The 16463-nt window shown below is 40.4% G+C and overlaps 2 protein-coding genes across 3 annotated transcripts in view; one reads left to right on the forward strand and one right to left on the reverse strand.

Moving 5' to 3' along the window:
* Positions 1-4019: 4019 nt before the first annotated feature.
* On the forward strand, positions 4020-9480 carry asb12a (ankyrin repeat and SOCS box-containing 12a). Its single transcript, XM_033984695.2, has 3 exons — positions 4020-4215; positions 7298-8065; positions 8648-9480. Exons 2-3 carry the CDS (start codon positions 7303-7305, stop codon positions 8797-8799), a joined length of 915 nt encoding a protein of 304 aa, XP_033840586.1. The 5' UTR covers positions 4020-4215; positions 7298-7302; the 3' UTR covers positions 8800-9480.
* A 548-nt stretch (positions 9481-10028) lies between these two features.
* Positions 10029-16463, reverse strand: part of LOC117387508 (zinc transporter ZIP11-like) — a 146413-nt gene continuing 139978 nt past the window's right edge. For both annotated transcript variants that reach the window (XM_033985024.2, XM_033985025.2), the window contains exons 8-10: positions 15854-15952; positions 15630-15788; positions 10029-10907 (exon numbers count right to left, since the gene is read on the reverse strand). In XM_033985024.2, the coding sequence (XP_033840915.1) occupies positions 10829-10907; positions 15630-15788; positions 15854-15952 (337 nt within the window). In that variant the 3' untranslated portion in view covers positions 10029-10828. The remainder of the gene's footprint in view (positions 10908-15629; positions 15789-15853; positions 15953-16463) is intronic.

Raw genomic sequence — 16463 nt, forward strand, 5'->3', positions numbered from 1 at the left:
CGTATACGCGAAATTTCTGATCACATTCAGTGTGGGAGCATTATTCTGCACAAACAGCAAACTGGCGCTGGTCCATAGAGGGACAGTAAGTGCATCACTATATGAAACCTGCAGCTTTCTTAAATTTACATTTACTGTAACTGCATCACAAGTGGGCAGTATAGAGTGGTGTGCAGTAACTTTAAAAAGGACTATTTTCACATTACCGACACATATGAAATTTCCGTGCAAACATATTTGCCTGGGAATTCAATTTGCATTACTGTTTCTGAATGTCATCAATATCCCTGAGATCGCTCCTAACCTTCTCGGAATTGGACCTTGTGGACAACACATTTTGGGTTGTCTAGGCCACAATGCACATTTTTAGAAGAAGAAGAAGTGTAGGCATATGTCTTCCTGCTCCTGTCAGCAGCTCTTCACATGAGACACATTGTTCCAGAGGCACAATTGTTGTTTCACATTTTGTTTTTACATTCAGGACAAATGCTGCTGTGTTCAGGGTCTTAATAAATAGTTTTTTGCAAATCATTATTCAAATGTTTTATCAAAATGATTCCAATGTCTACGTATGAGGATATTTGTTTTACATCACTTTTCTCAGAAACTACATAATGTAAAAAGATAATTCTTTGTATTAACACTCATCGGGTCCCAATCAGCCCCAATCAGTTAAACTTATTATCATAGTTTTCCTCCCCATAGACCAGGCAAACCCAAAGTCCAGCCCGGGGGCAGCCTCTGGAATAAAAATGAAGATGTGTGGCCCGTCAGCATTGTTGACCAGTGTAAAAGACACATGTACACGCAATATTATATTTCACCAGAAGATGGCAGCAGATCCGAGCTATGCTCCGAGGCGGCGCTCTCGCTGACTTTTATCGTCAACTGGATAAACAGGTTTAAATAAATTCAAACCTTTGCTAAGAAAATGCTGAGTTTGTTTGGTTCGACATATTTTTGTGAGAAGACATTCTCACTCTCTCCTGCGTGATGTTTTGCATGATATTTTGCGCCTCAAAAGTACTGTCTTTGGGCCAGATCCGGTCTATTTACTACAGTCCAGATCTCAGTTTCAGCTTCATTAGTGCAGTTATTTGCAGCGCAGTTACAATTTAAATGTTAATTTTTTTTCAAATTTATAATCTGTGTATCATTTTGTTTTTGAAAGGGAAAGCCATTTGCAATAAAAAGTAAAAAAAAAAAAAAAAATTAAATCGTTCATTCGCATTTAATATTAATGGTTCAAAGAATGATCAGGCCGAATGATCGCCCCCCACACATTTTCACCTCATCAAATCTGGCCCCATTTGCAAAAAGTTTGGACACCCCTGCCATAGACTGAACATACTCTCAGAACCTACTGCATACCTGATATGATGAGCAGGTCATCTGGATAAAGTAGATGGTTCAAGGCTCTATTTCCCTTCATGCAGCCTGTCTTACACTGTGTTAGTCTCTCAGATAAATCATCCAAATACAAACTGATGAGCTTGGGTGACAAGATCCCACCTTGTCTCACCCCATTTGTCACAGAAAATGCATCAGAAGTGATAGTTCCCTATCTTTGGCGTGTATACAAAAAATTTAGAATAAGGGTTAAATAAGAAGAAACACCTTGTTGCTGTAACTTTTCAAACAGTTACCATAGTTGATGCAGTCAAAAGCTTCTAAGAAGGCATCAAAGAAGTACAGAAACATGTGGAGTCCTACCTTCTGTACTTGCTTATTGCCTCCTTTTAAAAGTAGATGTACATATCAGTCACATGTTTACTTTTAAAACCCAAACTACTCATCAGTGGTGCCAATATATCATTGAAATGGCTCTAAAAGCATTAGTTCCAGTACTTTGAGAGCACATTGGCTAATGCAATTGGCATGTAGTTGTCTGTGCTGGAGATTTTTCCTGTTTTGTCCTTGATTACAGGACAGACATCATAGAACGGGGCAATGTACCACGCATTAACATTCCAGTAAAACATAGAGAGCAGTAACCCAATCTTTTCCGCTGATTCAAGCTACTGGACTTACCCAAGGCTAACTTCTTACCTGGAGCAGCAGTTTGTTCAGCAGTAACATTTTCTTGAGAAACATGAATAATATTAAAATCCACACACAGCATATTTAATTCACCTGCGGGTCCCCTCCTTGGACTACCAGCAGAGACCCAATACCTTCCTGGCAACCTGATGGACTTTGGACCTTCTGCAACAGAATGATTTACTTGCATTCTTTAGCCCACTTACTATTTCATCATACATATGGTGATATGGTACAACATGGTTTGAATTTACACAGCTGATATTTCCACAGATTAAAGCATCATGAGGGATTTTAATGTCATGTCTGTCAGCCTATCGTAGTTCTGCAAATCATACTATGCGAGCTTAGCGCACTCAACTCTCTTATTGTAAGTATGGTTCTCCTTAATAGTGAGCTCAGGCAAGCTCTCTGTGTTCAATGTGAAAGAGACAGGTATGTGATCAGCTGTTGCCATCCCATACAAGATCTCAGCCTTCACTATACTTTCATGAGCGTCTGTAGTGCATACATGGTGATTCCGCCATGATCACATTTATGTAGCTGTCATGGAGCAAAAGGGCCTTGTTTGACAAGTTTGTTTTATCATTTTCACAAAATTGGATTCAATGCTGACCAAATGAGGACTTCACATCAGATATATCTGCATTAATATCACCCATTACATAAATATAAATACAGTCCCTTTTTCCAATGAAAGAGCTAAGAAAAGTCTTTATAACTATTCTGCTTCATTTTCAGGAGTGTAAACACTTCAAACTATAAACACACTGTTATCAATGGTAGCTTGGATTCCTATACACCCGTGAACACTTATACCAAGATCATATTTATTGTGCCACATTGTGGCCACACCACCAGATATTCTACCATGCACATTTCCCAAACATAGTGACTTTCAGGTAGGAGTGTCCACAACAGATCCATCAACAAAATTAAGTTTGTCTAACTCTTGTTTGGGCAAGAAGGTTTCTTGTATGCACAAAAATGTCAGTGTTCTCAAACAGGTGATCAACAACCAGACATTCCGCTTTATCTGCTGCAGTTTGTCCTTAAACGCACTTAACTGTTAAGCCTATATGACACAAACTTCACTGGAAAGAGTCTATTTTATTGCATAATCGCCACGCTGTGCACACCAGCTGCCTCTGGAACCACAACATGTAAAATAATAACACTTATTGGAAATGTACTGCTTGGTCTGGACTTGGCTCTTAAAGCTCTTCTTCAGTTCTGTTCAGTGAGAATATGATAATGCAATGAAATAAGAATTTGCATATGATTGCTCTAAGTGTAGTGACTTTTTGGCCATTTTGGACTAATGATGACTTCTACTGCGAAGACATTTTGGTTTTGATTTAAAAAAGTTTCAGTAGGCCTATATCACAGATGTCAAACTCAGGCCCCGTGAGGTCATATCAAATGTGCATTAGAGCTGGCCCAGCTTTATATATAGCACACGCACCACTAATACTACAAACCCCAGAATGCTTTGGTAGTGCACTGGCACACAGTGGAGAAGCGCCCCTCCTTTTCTGTTGACACTCAATAGCAACCAAGCTACTGGTCACCTCGGCCAAATTAATTCCAACCCTCCACAAAAATGGTCAAAGCAAAGATAGAAAACAGAAGCTGTCAAGACAGGTGGGAAGCAGATTTATAAAAAAAAAAACTAAAACTAAAACTAAAAATAAATAAATAAATAAATAATTTAAATATGACGTGTCTTTTATTTAAATTTTAATTTCTCATATGTTTGTAATATCAAGCTTGAGTTGTTCCAGATTTTGTGTTTAGCAAAACTAAAGTTTGTTTTCATATAAAAAGGTTACATCTGACATTACATGTCAGATGCAATCTATTTTTTAATAAATATTGAGGTTGACCCCTGAATTTGTCTCAGTTTTTAATTTTGGTCCCTTGTGAATTTGACTTTGACACCCCTGGCCTATAAATATTTTGGCTTCGTTCTCATAACCAGTCCAGTAGGGGGCAGTCTCTCACAATCCAACTGTATTCACTTTGTAGAAGAAAATAGGAGGGCAACCGTAGACAACATTTGTCCTGGTCTCACTTGTCCAAATGTCTTATGTCTTACGTATTCTCTCGTCTTGTCCTTTACCGAGAGGCGGCTGTGACGTACAGACGACGCGGTAGAGAGGGACCGTGTCGCTCGTAAGTATGAGAGACATTTTGTCCAGCGCATTAAACCTAAACAGCTGAGCAGAGCTACACATTAAACCGAAACTTGAAACGTGCCAAATGGATTATATGCATGCAAGATAAAGTGAACCATCGTATATTTTTGGCAACGCAAGTTTATTTGTATAGCACAATTCGTAAGACAAGGTAATTCAAAGTGCTTTAAAAAAAAAATCACTAATCAAAACATAAATAATTATAAATAATCATCATACAATTAACATTAAAACAGAAGAGTGCCGAATAAAATCCTTTCAGTCATATGCACAGCTAAACAGAACTGTTTTGAGCCAGGATTTAAACATTGTCAAAGTAGAGGCCTGTCTTGCATCTTCAGGAGACTGTTCCAGGTTTTAGCTGCAGAAAAATGAAACGTTGATTCTCCATGTTTAGTCCTGACTCTGAGCACCAGCAGGAGGCCGGTCCCTGAAGTCCTCAGAGTATGAGATGGTTCATGTGGCACTAACATGTACATGAGATGTACTTTGGTGCTGGTCCATGGAGAGACTTGTTCATAAGCAGAGCTGCTTTAAAGTCTATTCTTTGAGCCACAGGAGCCAGTGCAGAGACATGAGCACAGGACGCATGAGCAAAGTACTTCCTGGTTCTAGACCTGAGCACAGGACGCATGTGTGAAGTACTTCCTGGTTCTAGACCTGAGCACAGGACGCATGTGTGAAGTACTTCCTTGTTCTAGACCTGAGCACAGGACTCATGAGTGAAGTACTTCCTGGTTCTAGACCTGAGCACAGGACGCATGAGCAAAGTACTTCCTGGTTCTAGACCTGAGCACAGGACGCATGGGCAAAGTACTTCCTGGTTCTAGACCTGAGCACAGGACGCATGTGTGAAGTACTTCCTGGTCCTAGACCTGGGCACAGGACGCATGTGTGAAGTACTTCCTTGTTCTAGACCTGAGCACAGGACTCATGAGCGAAGTACTTCCTGGTTCTAGACCTGAGCACAGGACGCATGTGTGAAGTACTTCCTGGTTCTAGACCTGACCTGAGCACAGGACGCATGAGCAAAGCACTTCCTGGTTCTAGACCTGAGCACAGGACGCATGAGCAAAGCACTTCCTGGTTCTAGACCTGAGCACAGGACGCATGTGTGAAGTACTTCCTGGTTCTAGACCTGAGCACAGGACACATGTGTGAAGTACTTCCTGGCTCTAGGCCTGAGCACAGGACGCATGTGTGAAGTACTTCCTGGTTCTAGTCCTGAGCACGGGACTTCCTGGTTCTAGATCTGAGCACAGGACGCATGTGTGAAGTAATTCCTGGTTCTAGATCTGAGCACAGGACGCATGTGTGAAGCACTTCCTGGTTCTAGACCTGAGCACGGGACGCATGTGTGAAGTAATTCCTGGTTCTAGATCACAGGACGCATGTGTGAAGTACTTCCTGATTCTAGTCGGGATCCGAACTGACAAGATCTGAATGCTGGGTTTAAGTTAATAACATGAACATAAGGAGCAATTTTGATATTTCATTGGAAATATGATTGATAGTTTGGTTACAAAGGAAGGAAAAAAAAATTCTAAGCCCAAAATAAAGAGGAAACTTTTGTAGGGTCAACATTTCTGTAAGCATCTGTCCCGTGAATTTTGCCCTCATTGCAAGTCCTAATAAAGTCCTAATCATAATCTCATATTACATAAACAAACAGTATGAACTGCATTGGCAAATGTTTACACCGAGCTCTCATATCACTGGATATATAGCAGAGTAGTTACAATTTGCCAACCCAACTTTGATTTTACATATTTTATGAAATTTTGCAATATTTTGCGGTTAATCCATTCCAATTGTTGTCTTGCATTTCATTTTGCCTCCAGTTGTCTCCATTCTTGAGTTTAGGATGTTTTTTTTTTTTTTTTACAAACTTTTAATGGAATGTCCCACAGTATGGCATTTAACTTCCCTATGTTGTATTTATTTAGTTACAGGCGTCTTCGTGTGACCTCTCCACAGATTTGACTAGTAATTTAGCCTGGTGGTGTCATCTGCTTGACTCCATGGAGATAAGTTTAAAGGAACTTTATTTAAGATTTTGATTTTAAATTCCATAAACATGACATGTCTCCAAATGTGAGGTAAACATGTCCACATCAAATATAGCTTCAATAACAATTGTAATGCTGATTTATTACCAAACACCCTGGCCACCCTGTTGATGTTTAATTTGGTGTTTTAGCTCTCAAGGCAATTATCCAATCAAAAAGCTGAATGAGTTGTCCATTTGGATTGCTAGTTTCAATCTTGAAATCCAGTTGAACCAAAAAGGACTCTCTGATCTGAATTGTTACTACATAAACCCCTAGTGCAGCCCTTGCAGCTCAGTGAGGTTGAGGTTTTGAGCTTTCACATGAGGCATGGCCTGTCCATATACTGAGAATGAGAAAAACTTTACCTAAAAATATAACAATAATAATAATAATAATCATAACAATCAGAGTTGTATAGCATTTTTTGGCTACTCAAAAACACTTTACAAACATAAGAAAACCATAGAAAACGAATCAGAGTTTCTGATGGGTCATGAAAGTGAGCTCCAGAGGTGGGGGGCAGCGGCAGCTAAGGCTTGGTCCCCCAAGGGCCGGTGCTTTGTTCTGATGAGGGGAGTGAGGAAGTTGGTGTCTGCTGATCTGAGGTGATGGGTAGGACAGTTGCTGATGGATGAGGTGAGATATGGAAGGGCCAATTTATGGAGGGACTTGTAGATGATGAGGAGGACCTTGTATTGGGTGCGGTACTGTATGGGGAGCCAGTCAAGTTGTTAAATATAGTATGATAAATATATCCTATATATGCAGGTTAAGGCACTGTCAGCTGAGGTTCAGTTGTGATTATAGTACTTTTTTAACACTGTAAGAGTGTAGGACTACATAGAAGTAGGACTATGGAAAATTCTAGGCAAATAAATTACATCTCCATGGAGACAAGCAGATAGTTAACCCTCCTCCAGAAAATTTAGATAGAGAACTTTAAACATTAATAACTGTATATTCTATTCTGACATAGACCCTAAAGATGATTTTTGTCTTTCTCCCCAGGTTCTATGTTCCACTTAAGAACCCGAGAAGAGGACAAGCACTGCAACGAGATCTCCACGCTCCGACAGGCAGCTTTTCAAGACAATGCGCAGCTCCTGGATGCCATGCTGTGCCAGGAAATCTACCGGAAGGTCATCAACTGCAGGGGGGGCTGGGGGGTGTCGGCCACGCCCCTCCATGCTGCTGCCTCCAAGGGCCACTTAAACTGCGTGCGTGTCCTGCTAACACATGGTGCGCAGGTAGACAGCCTGGATGTCAAAGCTCAGACCCCCCTGTTCACAGCTGCCCGTGGGAAGCATCTCCACTGCCTCTTAGCCTTGCTCCATGCTGGGGCTAATCCGAACGGGAGCGCCCATAACCTCTCCTCCCCGGTGCTCACGGCGGCACGGGAAGGTGACATAGATGTACTACGAATCTTGCTAAAATACGGTGCAGAGGTGAATGATCGATCCAAAGTGGTGATTTTAAGTTCGATGGTGAAAGTTTCGAGTGGACCACTGTATCTCGCAGCAGTGTACGGGCACATAGACTGCTTCCGGTTGTTGTTACTGTACGGAGCGGATCCAGATTATAACTGCATAGACGCGCTGGTGTTGGGTCTGATGAAGCAGCCCAAGACGGTGCTGGAGATGTGCTTGCGTCACGGGTGCGGGGTGGAGTACATTCAGCTGCTTATAGACTTCGGAGCGAACGTGTACCTGCCCACGCTGATCATCGAGAAGTCCACCAAACAGAATGAAGCTGTGGAACTGCTGCTAAGAGAGAGAGGTGCAGAGATTCTTACTAGAAATGGGTGGTATATCATCGGTGGTGTCAAGGTGGTGTTTTCATATATTGGTATAATTTTACAATATACCAAGAAAACAAATTATATTACAATCTGAGAAAAATAAAAGTCAAAAAGGATTTTGTGAATTGTGTAACTTTTCTGGGGTAAGATCCGTCACTTGCTTGTCTCCATGGAGATGTTCCTTGGCCTAGAATGGCCCACAGTATGAGATTAAATGTGTGCAGCAGATGTCACTAAGCCAGACAACTTAAATCTGTCGAGAGGTGACCCCCTCCTCACAGTAAGAAGGCATGATTTTAGGGTAGTTTTAGCAACAAAACATATGTGAAAAAGTAAATGGTAGATAATTCCATAATGTGGACCAATCCATGCAAAGCAATAGCATCAACTTGAATTTTACTACAATTTGTGGTCCTTAGCATAGATTTTCAAATACTCATGTATACTCAGGAAAAAACCCACATAGGTTGTAATAGAATTTTATGGACTAAATATTTACTCTTCTTATATCATCCCAGATGTGTTTAAAAAATTTTAATCACTCATTTTGTTTGTTTTAGGAACTCCCAAAACTCTGACCTCACAGTGCAGACTCGTCCTCCGTAGATACCTCCATAAAATCAACAGGATCCATTGCATCGACCAGCTGGACATGCCCACCAGCCTCATCCACTATCTCCAACACAAGCCATCACCATTTTCTGTGCTTTGAGTCTGATACTGAGAGAGATAAGCAAGAAACTCAAATAAATGCACTGTTCTTATCTGTCCCAGAATAAACTGTTAGCGGATGGATGGGTCTTGCTAATGTACTTACAGACAGAGGTAAAGTAGTCCAAAGTTGAACACAAATAATAATGGTTAAGCCTGGATGGGAGACCCCTGGGAATAACAGGTACCCTAGTGGGTCAGTTGTACATGAGTGTAGGTGGTGATTGCAGGAGCCAATGGCAGCCTCGTTTCCATCATCCCAGGGCAGCTGTGGCTACAGTAGTTTATCTCCACCAAGTGAATGAATAATACACTGAATTGTAAAGCGACTTTGAGTGTCTGGAAAAGTGCTACATAAGACTAATGCATTGTTTTTAATATTAAGAGTACAGTTACTGGAAAATAATGTTACTCAAGTATAGGGTGGAAAATATATTGAACAATTGTTGAGTATATAGTCTCCACATAAAACAATTAGAAATGACAGCAAAAAGATCATACACTAGACAATTCATTTTACTTTTTAAAGTGTTATTTCTGTACTTTTTTGGTAATTTATGCTCCATGTAAGTACTCAAGAGAAACTGAAACTAACTGTCAGGACATAGCATCTGATTTATAATCTGACGTTAATTCAATTGGAAGGACAAAACATGAAATAAAGGAAACAAAGATGGACACAAAAAAATTTATATCTGAAGTAGCAAGAAACACAAATGTTGAAATCATTTAATTGTCAACATGAAGCATTTGTCACTCGTAAACTTGCTTACAGTGGGCAGAATAACCAAAATCTTTACTCCTGCTTAATATATTTGACAGTATAAAAGTACTCGAGTAAAAGTGCGGTGCGGAAAAACTAGAATAGTACCACTGTATTAAAGTTATCAAATTGTTATAGTACTACCCACTATTGCTGATACACTTTTCCCCTCAACTAATACTGCCATTGCTGTCAAATATAAAGTAAAAAGAGCCCTCAACTATTTGTTGAGAGCTTTTTTTAATACTCTTTGATTGGATAATAAATATGTATATAAATTAATTGGAGACTCATTCAGTTGTTTAATTAATTTAATATAAATAGTTGACATGAAATTTGGCACAGACTGGTGTAAGCTGCATTGTATTCCCTTGGAATTCTAGAAAAAAAAAACAGCCTTCAAAATGTAATTCCACAGCCTGACCTGCAGGTGGCAGAAGTGTCAAGATTATAAATGTTAGAAACGGTGGACTCAGGACTGTACTATAAAAACAGTTTCTCACAGAAAATATCTTAAAATGTATTAAAAAAAAGAAAAAAAAACTTGTTTTTTGGGTTGTTTTTTTTTTTTTTTTTAACTTATCAGATTTGAGAATTTCTACTAGACTATGTAGACTTCTGATTAAGCAATTTCATATCTAAGATAAGTGAGGTTAGGAAAAAAATAATACATATTGTACCTGATTTTTTTTGTCTTAAGTGAGTTCATTTTAGTGGTGCAAAGTGCAGTTATTTAAACTTATCTCGGACTTCCAGGCACCCTAATGATTCACTGAGTTTGTGATTTTCACAACATTCAGAGAACAGAGCAGAGCTTTGCCATCATTGTAAAGCTTAACGCACACAGCCTTTTTATCAAATAACAAAACGCTTTAGATGCAGACAGTATACGGCAGACTTATTCTGACCTCAAGAACTGCTTATGCAAAATATCTGTACTGGGTCAAGAGAATTATTGCTCATCAGGTAAATCAGGTATAGAGGTAATATTTCTTATTAGAATACATATATCTAAAAGGGCTTTACAAGTTGTTCATATAATAATAACATTGAACATATTACATTGAAAGCTGCAGTTTTTTTAAATTTTATTTTATTAAATATGATTACTAAGAAAATTTCCACTTCAAACAATCACAGAATGGAAGTGCCCCATCTTCAGAATTGGAAACATATTATCGATAAGCAGCCAGTGTTTCCCATGTAAACACTGTATTTGGTCCCTTTTCAATCAGTTAATTGGCATCACATGGTTGTCATGGTGACATTAGCCCAATCCCACATCCAGTGACATCATCACCACGAAGCCCAAGATGGATGTCCATGAGGCTATCTTCCCGTTGCCACTGGAGACAAGAGAGACAAACATAAGTCAATTTTTCCATAATTCGTTAATACTGTGTGAATAAGCACAATGGGAAGGTTTTGGTTTGGCTTTGAATTACAACATGAGTTCAGTTAGGTGTCCTTGTATCCTTGTCAGTGATGGAAGGAAACAAAGTACAAAAGAAAAAGCTTTTCTTACAGATGAGACCTACTGAAATGACTGTGTATTTTTCTTTGCTCAGTCTATGTAAAAATAACAAAAAAATCCCAAATTTGACTGTAATAAATCTCAAAATCGACGGACGGCTCTTTGGCCTTAATAATCCGGCCCGCCAAACGTGCCAAGTTATATTAAACTAGGTAAAGGTAAATTGTCTCAGGAGATTAGAAAGAAAATTATAGACAAGCATGTTAAAGGTAAAGGCTATAAGACCATCTCCAAGCAGCTTGATGTTGATCCTGTGACTACAGTTGCACATATTATTCAGAAATTTAAGATCCATGGGACTGTAGCCAACCTCCCTGAACGTGACCGCAGGAGGAAAATTGATGACAAATCAAAGAGACGGATAATACAAATGGTAACAAAAGACCCCAGAAAAACGTCTAAAGAGATTAAAGGTGAACATCAAGCTCAAGGAACATCAGTGTCACATCGCACCATCCGTCGTTGTTTGAGCCAAAGTGGAATTAATGGGAGACGACCATGGAGGACACCATTGTTGAAAACAAATCATAAAAAAGCCAGATTGGAATTTGCTAAACTACATGTTGACAAGCCATAAAGCTTCTGGGAGAATGTCCTATGGACAGATGAGACAAAAATGGAACTTTTTGCCAAGGCACATCAGCTCTATGTTCACAGACGGAAAAATGAAGCATGTCAAGAAAAGAACACTGTCCCTACTGTGAAACATGGAGGAGGCTCTGTTATGTTCTGGGGCTGCTTTGCTGCATCTGGCACAGGGTGTCTTGAATCTGTGCAGGGTACAATGAAATATCAAGACTATCAAGGCATTCTAGAGAGAAATGTGCTGGCCAATGTCAGAAAGCTTGGTCTCGGTCACAGGTGATGGGTCTTGCAACAGGACAATGACCCAAAACACATGGCTAAAAACACCCAAGAATGGCTAAGAGGAAAACATTGGACTATTCTAAAGTGGCCTTCTATGAGCCCTGACCTAAATGCCATTGAGCATCTTTAGAAGGATCTGAAACATGCTGTCTGGAAAAGGCACCCTTCAAACCTGAGACAAGTGGAACAGTTTGCTTATGAGGAGTGGGCCAAAATACCTGCTGAGAGGTGCAGAAATCTCATTGACCGTTAGAGGTGGTGCACATCATGGCTAAGATAAGTGGGCACAAGGATCAATACATGAGAACAGCATAGAAGGGCATCGGTAAAGATACCAGGGGAGCCAAACACCAGCTTCTGATAGACCGAACAGTTGCCTGAGACTGCAAATCCCGTCAGACAAACCTGTGCACTGCCTGGATTGATTCCAAGAACATATACGGCTCAATGCCACACACATGGATCACTGAATGCCTGGAGCTGTACAACATCAACAGGACTCTAAGAGCCTTCATTGCAAACTCAATGAAGTTGTGGGAAACGACCCTTGAGGCCAATGGCAAGGCAGGCAAGGCAAGTTTATTTGTATAGCACAATTCATATACAAGGTAAAAGTGGTTTACAGAATAAGAAAGACATTAAAATCACACAAATCAAAACATAAATAATCACAAATAATCATTATAAATTTACCATTAAAAGAGAAGAGTGCAGAATAAAAACCTTTCAGTCGTATGCACAGCTGAACAGAACCGTTTTGAGCCTGGATTTAAACATTGTCAAAGTAGAGGCCTGTCTCACATCTTCAGGAAGACTGTTCCAGGTTTTAGCTGCATAAAACTGAAATGCTGATTCCCCATGTTTAGTCCTGACTCTGGGCACCAGCAAGAGGCCGGTCCCTGAAGTCCTCAGTGTGCGAGATGGTTCATATGGCACTAACATGTCGGAGATGTACTTTGGACCTAGGCCATGGAGAGACTTATACATTTATACACTATACACTTATATACAGGTTTTAGGGAGAGAGACTGGAGGTGACTGCTGACACTTTCTCTATGTTTCTGTGGGCCAAAGATGATGACTTCAGCTTGTCTGAGTTTAGCAGAAGAAAGTTGTTTTGCATCCACACACTGATCTGTTGGATGCAGTGGCAGAGTAAATCCACTGGTTCCTATTCACCTGCTGCCAGTGAGACATAGATCTGAGTGTCATCTGCATAGTTGTGGTAGGACACATTATTGCTGCTTATTAACTGGCCTGCCGGCAGCATGTAGAGATTGAACAGCAGGGGTCCCAGGATTGAACCCTGGGGCACCCCACAGGTCAGGGACATTTTATCTGATATACATTTTCCAATTTCAACAAAGTAATCCTTCTTTTCTAAATAGGACTTGAACCAGTTTAGTGCCGTACCAGAGATGCCCAACCAGTCCTCTAGTCTCTGTAAGAGGATCCCATGATCCACAGTGTCCAAGGAAACACTCAGATCTAACAGGATCTTTGCCTGCATCAGTGTTCAAGTGGATGTCATTTTTCACCTTGATAAGAGCAGTCTCAGTGCTGTGGTGGGGTCTAAAACCTGATTGGAAGACATCAAAGGAGTTGCTAATTTCAAGGAAGTTAATAAGCTGTTGGTAAACAACTTTTACAGGGACTTTACCTAAAAATGGCAGATTTGAGATTGGTCGGTAATTGTTCAACATCATGGCATCAAGACTGCTCTTCTTTAGGAGAGGCTTGATAACCGCAGTTTTCAAAGCGCTTGGGAATGTTCCAGATTGAAGTGACATATTAACTATGCAAGTGAGTGGTGATAGCAAACTGTGGAGCACAGACTTTAGAAATTTACTGGGTAACACATCGAGGCAGCATGTAAATGAACTCAGACTGGTGACAATCTCTTGGATAGTTTTGTCAGTTACAGGTGCAAAGTGAGTCAGCTCTAAGTGTCTAGGTGGCTGCTGAGGTGTTATTTGTGTTGTGGAATTTATGACATTTTTAATGCCCTGAACCTTGTCATTAAAGAATACTGCAAACTCATTGCACTTAGATGTGAAAAATAGTTCTAACGGCAGTGGAGCTGGGGGGGGTTTGTTAATCTATTTACCGTTGCAAACAGGACACGAGAGTTGTTACTACAACTTCCAATAATGTCAGAAAAATACCTTTGCCTTGTTCTACATAAACTGTGGTTGTACATGCGCATCTTTTCTCTGTACATCTCATAATGAACCTGGAGCTTTGACTTGCGCCATTCCCGCTCGGCCCTCCGGCACTCCCTTTTCCGTGCCCTGACCGAGTCATCAATCCTCCATGGCGCTTTCTGCAATGGCAAACCACTTGCACAAGTGACCATCAAATATGGCATATACCAAGGAGACGCACTGTCCCCACTGCTGTTCTGCATAAGTCTGAACCCCTTCAGCCAAATCATCAACAACACTGGACTCAGAAATGGGGCCACCTCCTCTGGATGACATCAAGCTAAGAATGAGTGAGATATCGACTCACTGATCTACACCACCAGTATCTACAGCACAGGCATTTGGGCTTGAGAAGTGTAGCCGGATGGTGACAAAGAGAGTGAAGGTAGTTCATTCCCAGAAGGAGCAATAGCAGACATTGAGGAGAGCAACAAGTACCTTGGTATCCCACAAGCAAATGGCAACCTTGAAGAGGAAACAAGGAAAGCAGCCACGGTCAAATACCTCCAATGAGTACGGTGTGAAAAACACTCATTAAGGGATGTATGAGTATGTTAAGTGTGTCTCAGGCTACAGCATGCCAGTAATCAGATACCCAGCAGGAATCGTAAACTGGCCAAAGAAGATAGGCTGTGTGCCTCAGACAATCCTGCAGATAACTGCAGGGTGTAAGATTCTGGCAGGGAAAGCATACATGCAGCGGCATAACATCTGTGCAGAGTACGTACTAGAAATCCCAAGGTCAAGGTGGGAAATACCTCCAAAGGTAGTGGAGAATGATCGAGTCAAGTGGGACTTCCAGATACAGACTGACTGAGAATGGTGATGGCGAACCAACTGGACATTATGATGATGGATGCAATGTCCACCACAACAGAGCAACGCCGTTGTGGTGGACATCGCAATACCAAGTGATGGGAACATCAGGAAAAAGAAACATGAGAAACTAGAGAAATACCAGAGCTGGAGAAAGCCTAGAAAGTGAAGGCATCAGTGGTGCCCGTGGTCATCGGAGCACTTGGGGCAGTGACCCGCAAATTGGAGAAGTGGTTAGAGCAGATCCCAGGAAAAGACATGTCCAGTAAAGTGCATTACTAGGAACAGCAAAGATACTGCACAGATGTTTATGTGTGTGTGTGTGTGTGTGTATATATATATATATATATATATATATATATATATATATATATATATATATATATATATATATATATATGTCTTTTTGAATAGACCAATGAATAACAATGGAAACAGAAGAGCTGAATGTCACACAAACATGTAACTAATGATTTTATATCTCTGATAAATACATTTTGTTCTTATTTTTACTAAATGAAAACAGGAAATGGACTGGAAATATTGGTTATCAGCCGCAGTAACATTCCAAATATCAGATATCATATCGGCTCAAAAAGAAAAAAAAAAAGAAAAAACATGGGGGCCACCCCTAGTATAAGCATCACCTGATTTGAGCCTCAGGTATGATGTCATCCACGACCACATAGACCATGGCCCCCGCAGCGAAGGCCAGAGCATAGGGGAGCAGAGGCTCAGCTAGGACCACAGCTACGGCACCCAGGAGCCCCGCCACTGGCTCCACCATCCCGCTCAGCTGGCCATACCTTGGGGAAAGGCACTAGCATGTTAGACTCCTCTCATGGATGTGGTTATTTTGCTTGTCTCTTACCAAAAGGCCTTCCACACAGAGACCCCAGATCCTCGCAGGGGTAAGCTAACAGCTAAACCTTCTGGAAAGTTCTGGATGCCGATGCCTATGGCAAGGTTTCTGAAAAAACATTAACAGCATTGATACAATTAGCATTTTTTATGACTTAGCCAGGCAGTTCATGCTAGTTTTTTAAGTGTATAACTAACTAAATTAAAGGGGAGATATTATGCAAATTCAACATTACTAAGCATTTAAACATCTTATAATGGATTTACATTAATGTTTGCCTACTCAAAGTTCTATTATGATTGATTTGTAGGATGCATGTTTGAGTAATCCTGAAGACAGGACACAAAGACAAACACGAAAACAGCAGATGTGTAAAAGTTGTTTTAAACACTCCACAGTAAAAGTGTGTTGATATAATTTCGCTCCCCTCTCTCGTGCCTCTAAGGCAAGGCAAGGCAAGGCAAGTTTATTTGTACAGCACAATTCATACACAAGGTAATTCAAAGTGCTTTACAGAATAAGAAGTACATTAAAATCACACAAATCAAAACATAAATAATCACAAATAATCATCATAAAATTAACATTAAAACAGAATAGTGCAGAAAAAAAACCTTTC

Source organism: Periophthalmus magnuspinnatus, chromosome 19, assembly GCF_009829125.3.
Source record: "Periophthalmus magnuspinnatus isolate fPerMag1 chromosome 19, fPerMag1.2.pri, whole genome shotgun sequence".
Classification (NCBI taxonomy): domain Eukaryota; kingdom Metazoa; phylum Chordata; class Actinopteri; order Gobiiformes; family Gobiidae; genus Periophthalmus; species Periophthalmus magnuspinnatus.

Excerpts from the sequence above, each read along its gene's own strand:
- asb12a (XM_033984695.2), top strand. The coding sequence starts at position 7,303 with ATGTTCCACTTAAGAACCCGAGAAGAGGACAAGCACTGCAACGAGATC. Across the intron at positions 8,066-8,647 it reads ACTGCTGCTAAGAGAGAGAG|GAACTCCCAAAACTCTGACC; the intron begins GTGCAGAGATTC and ends TGTTTGTTTTAG.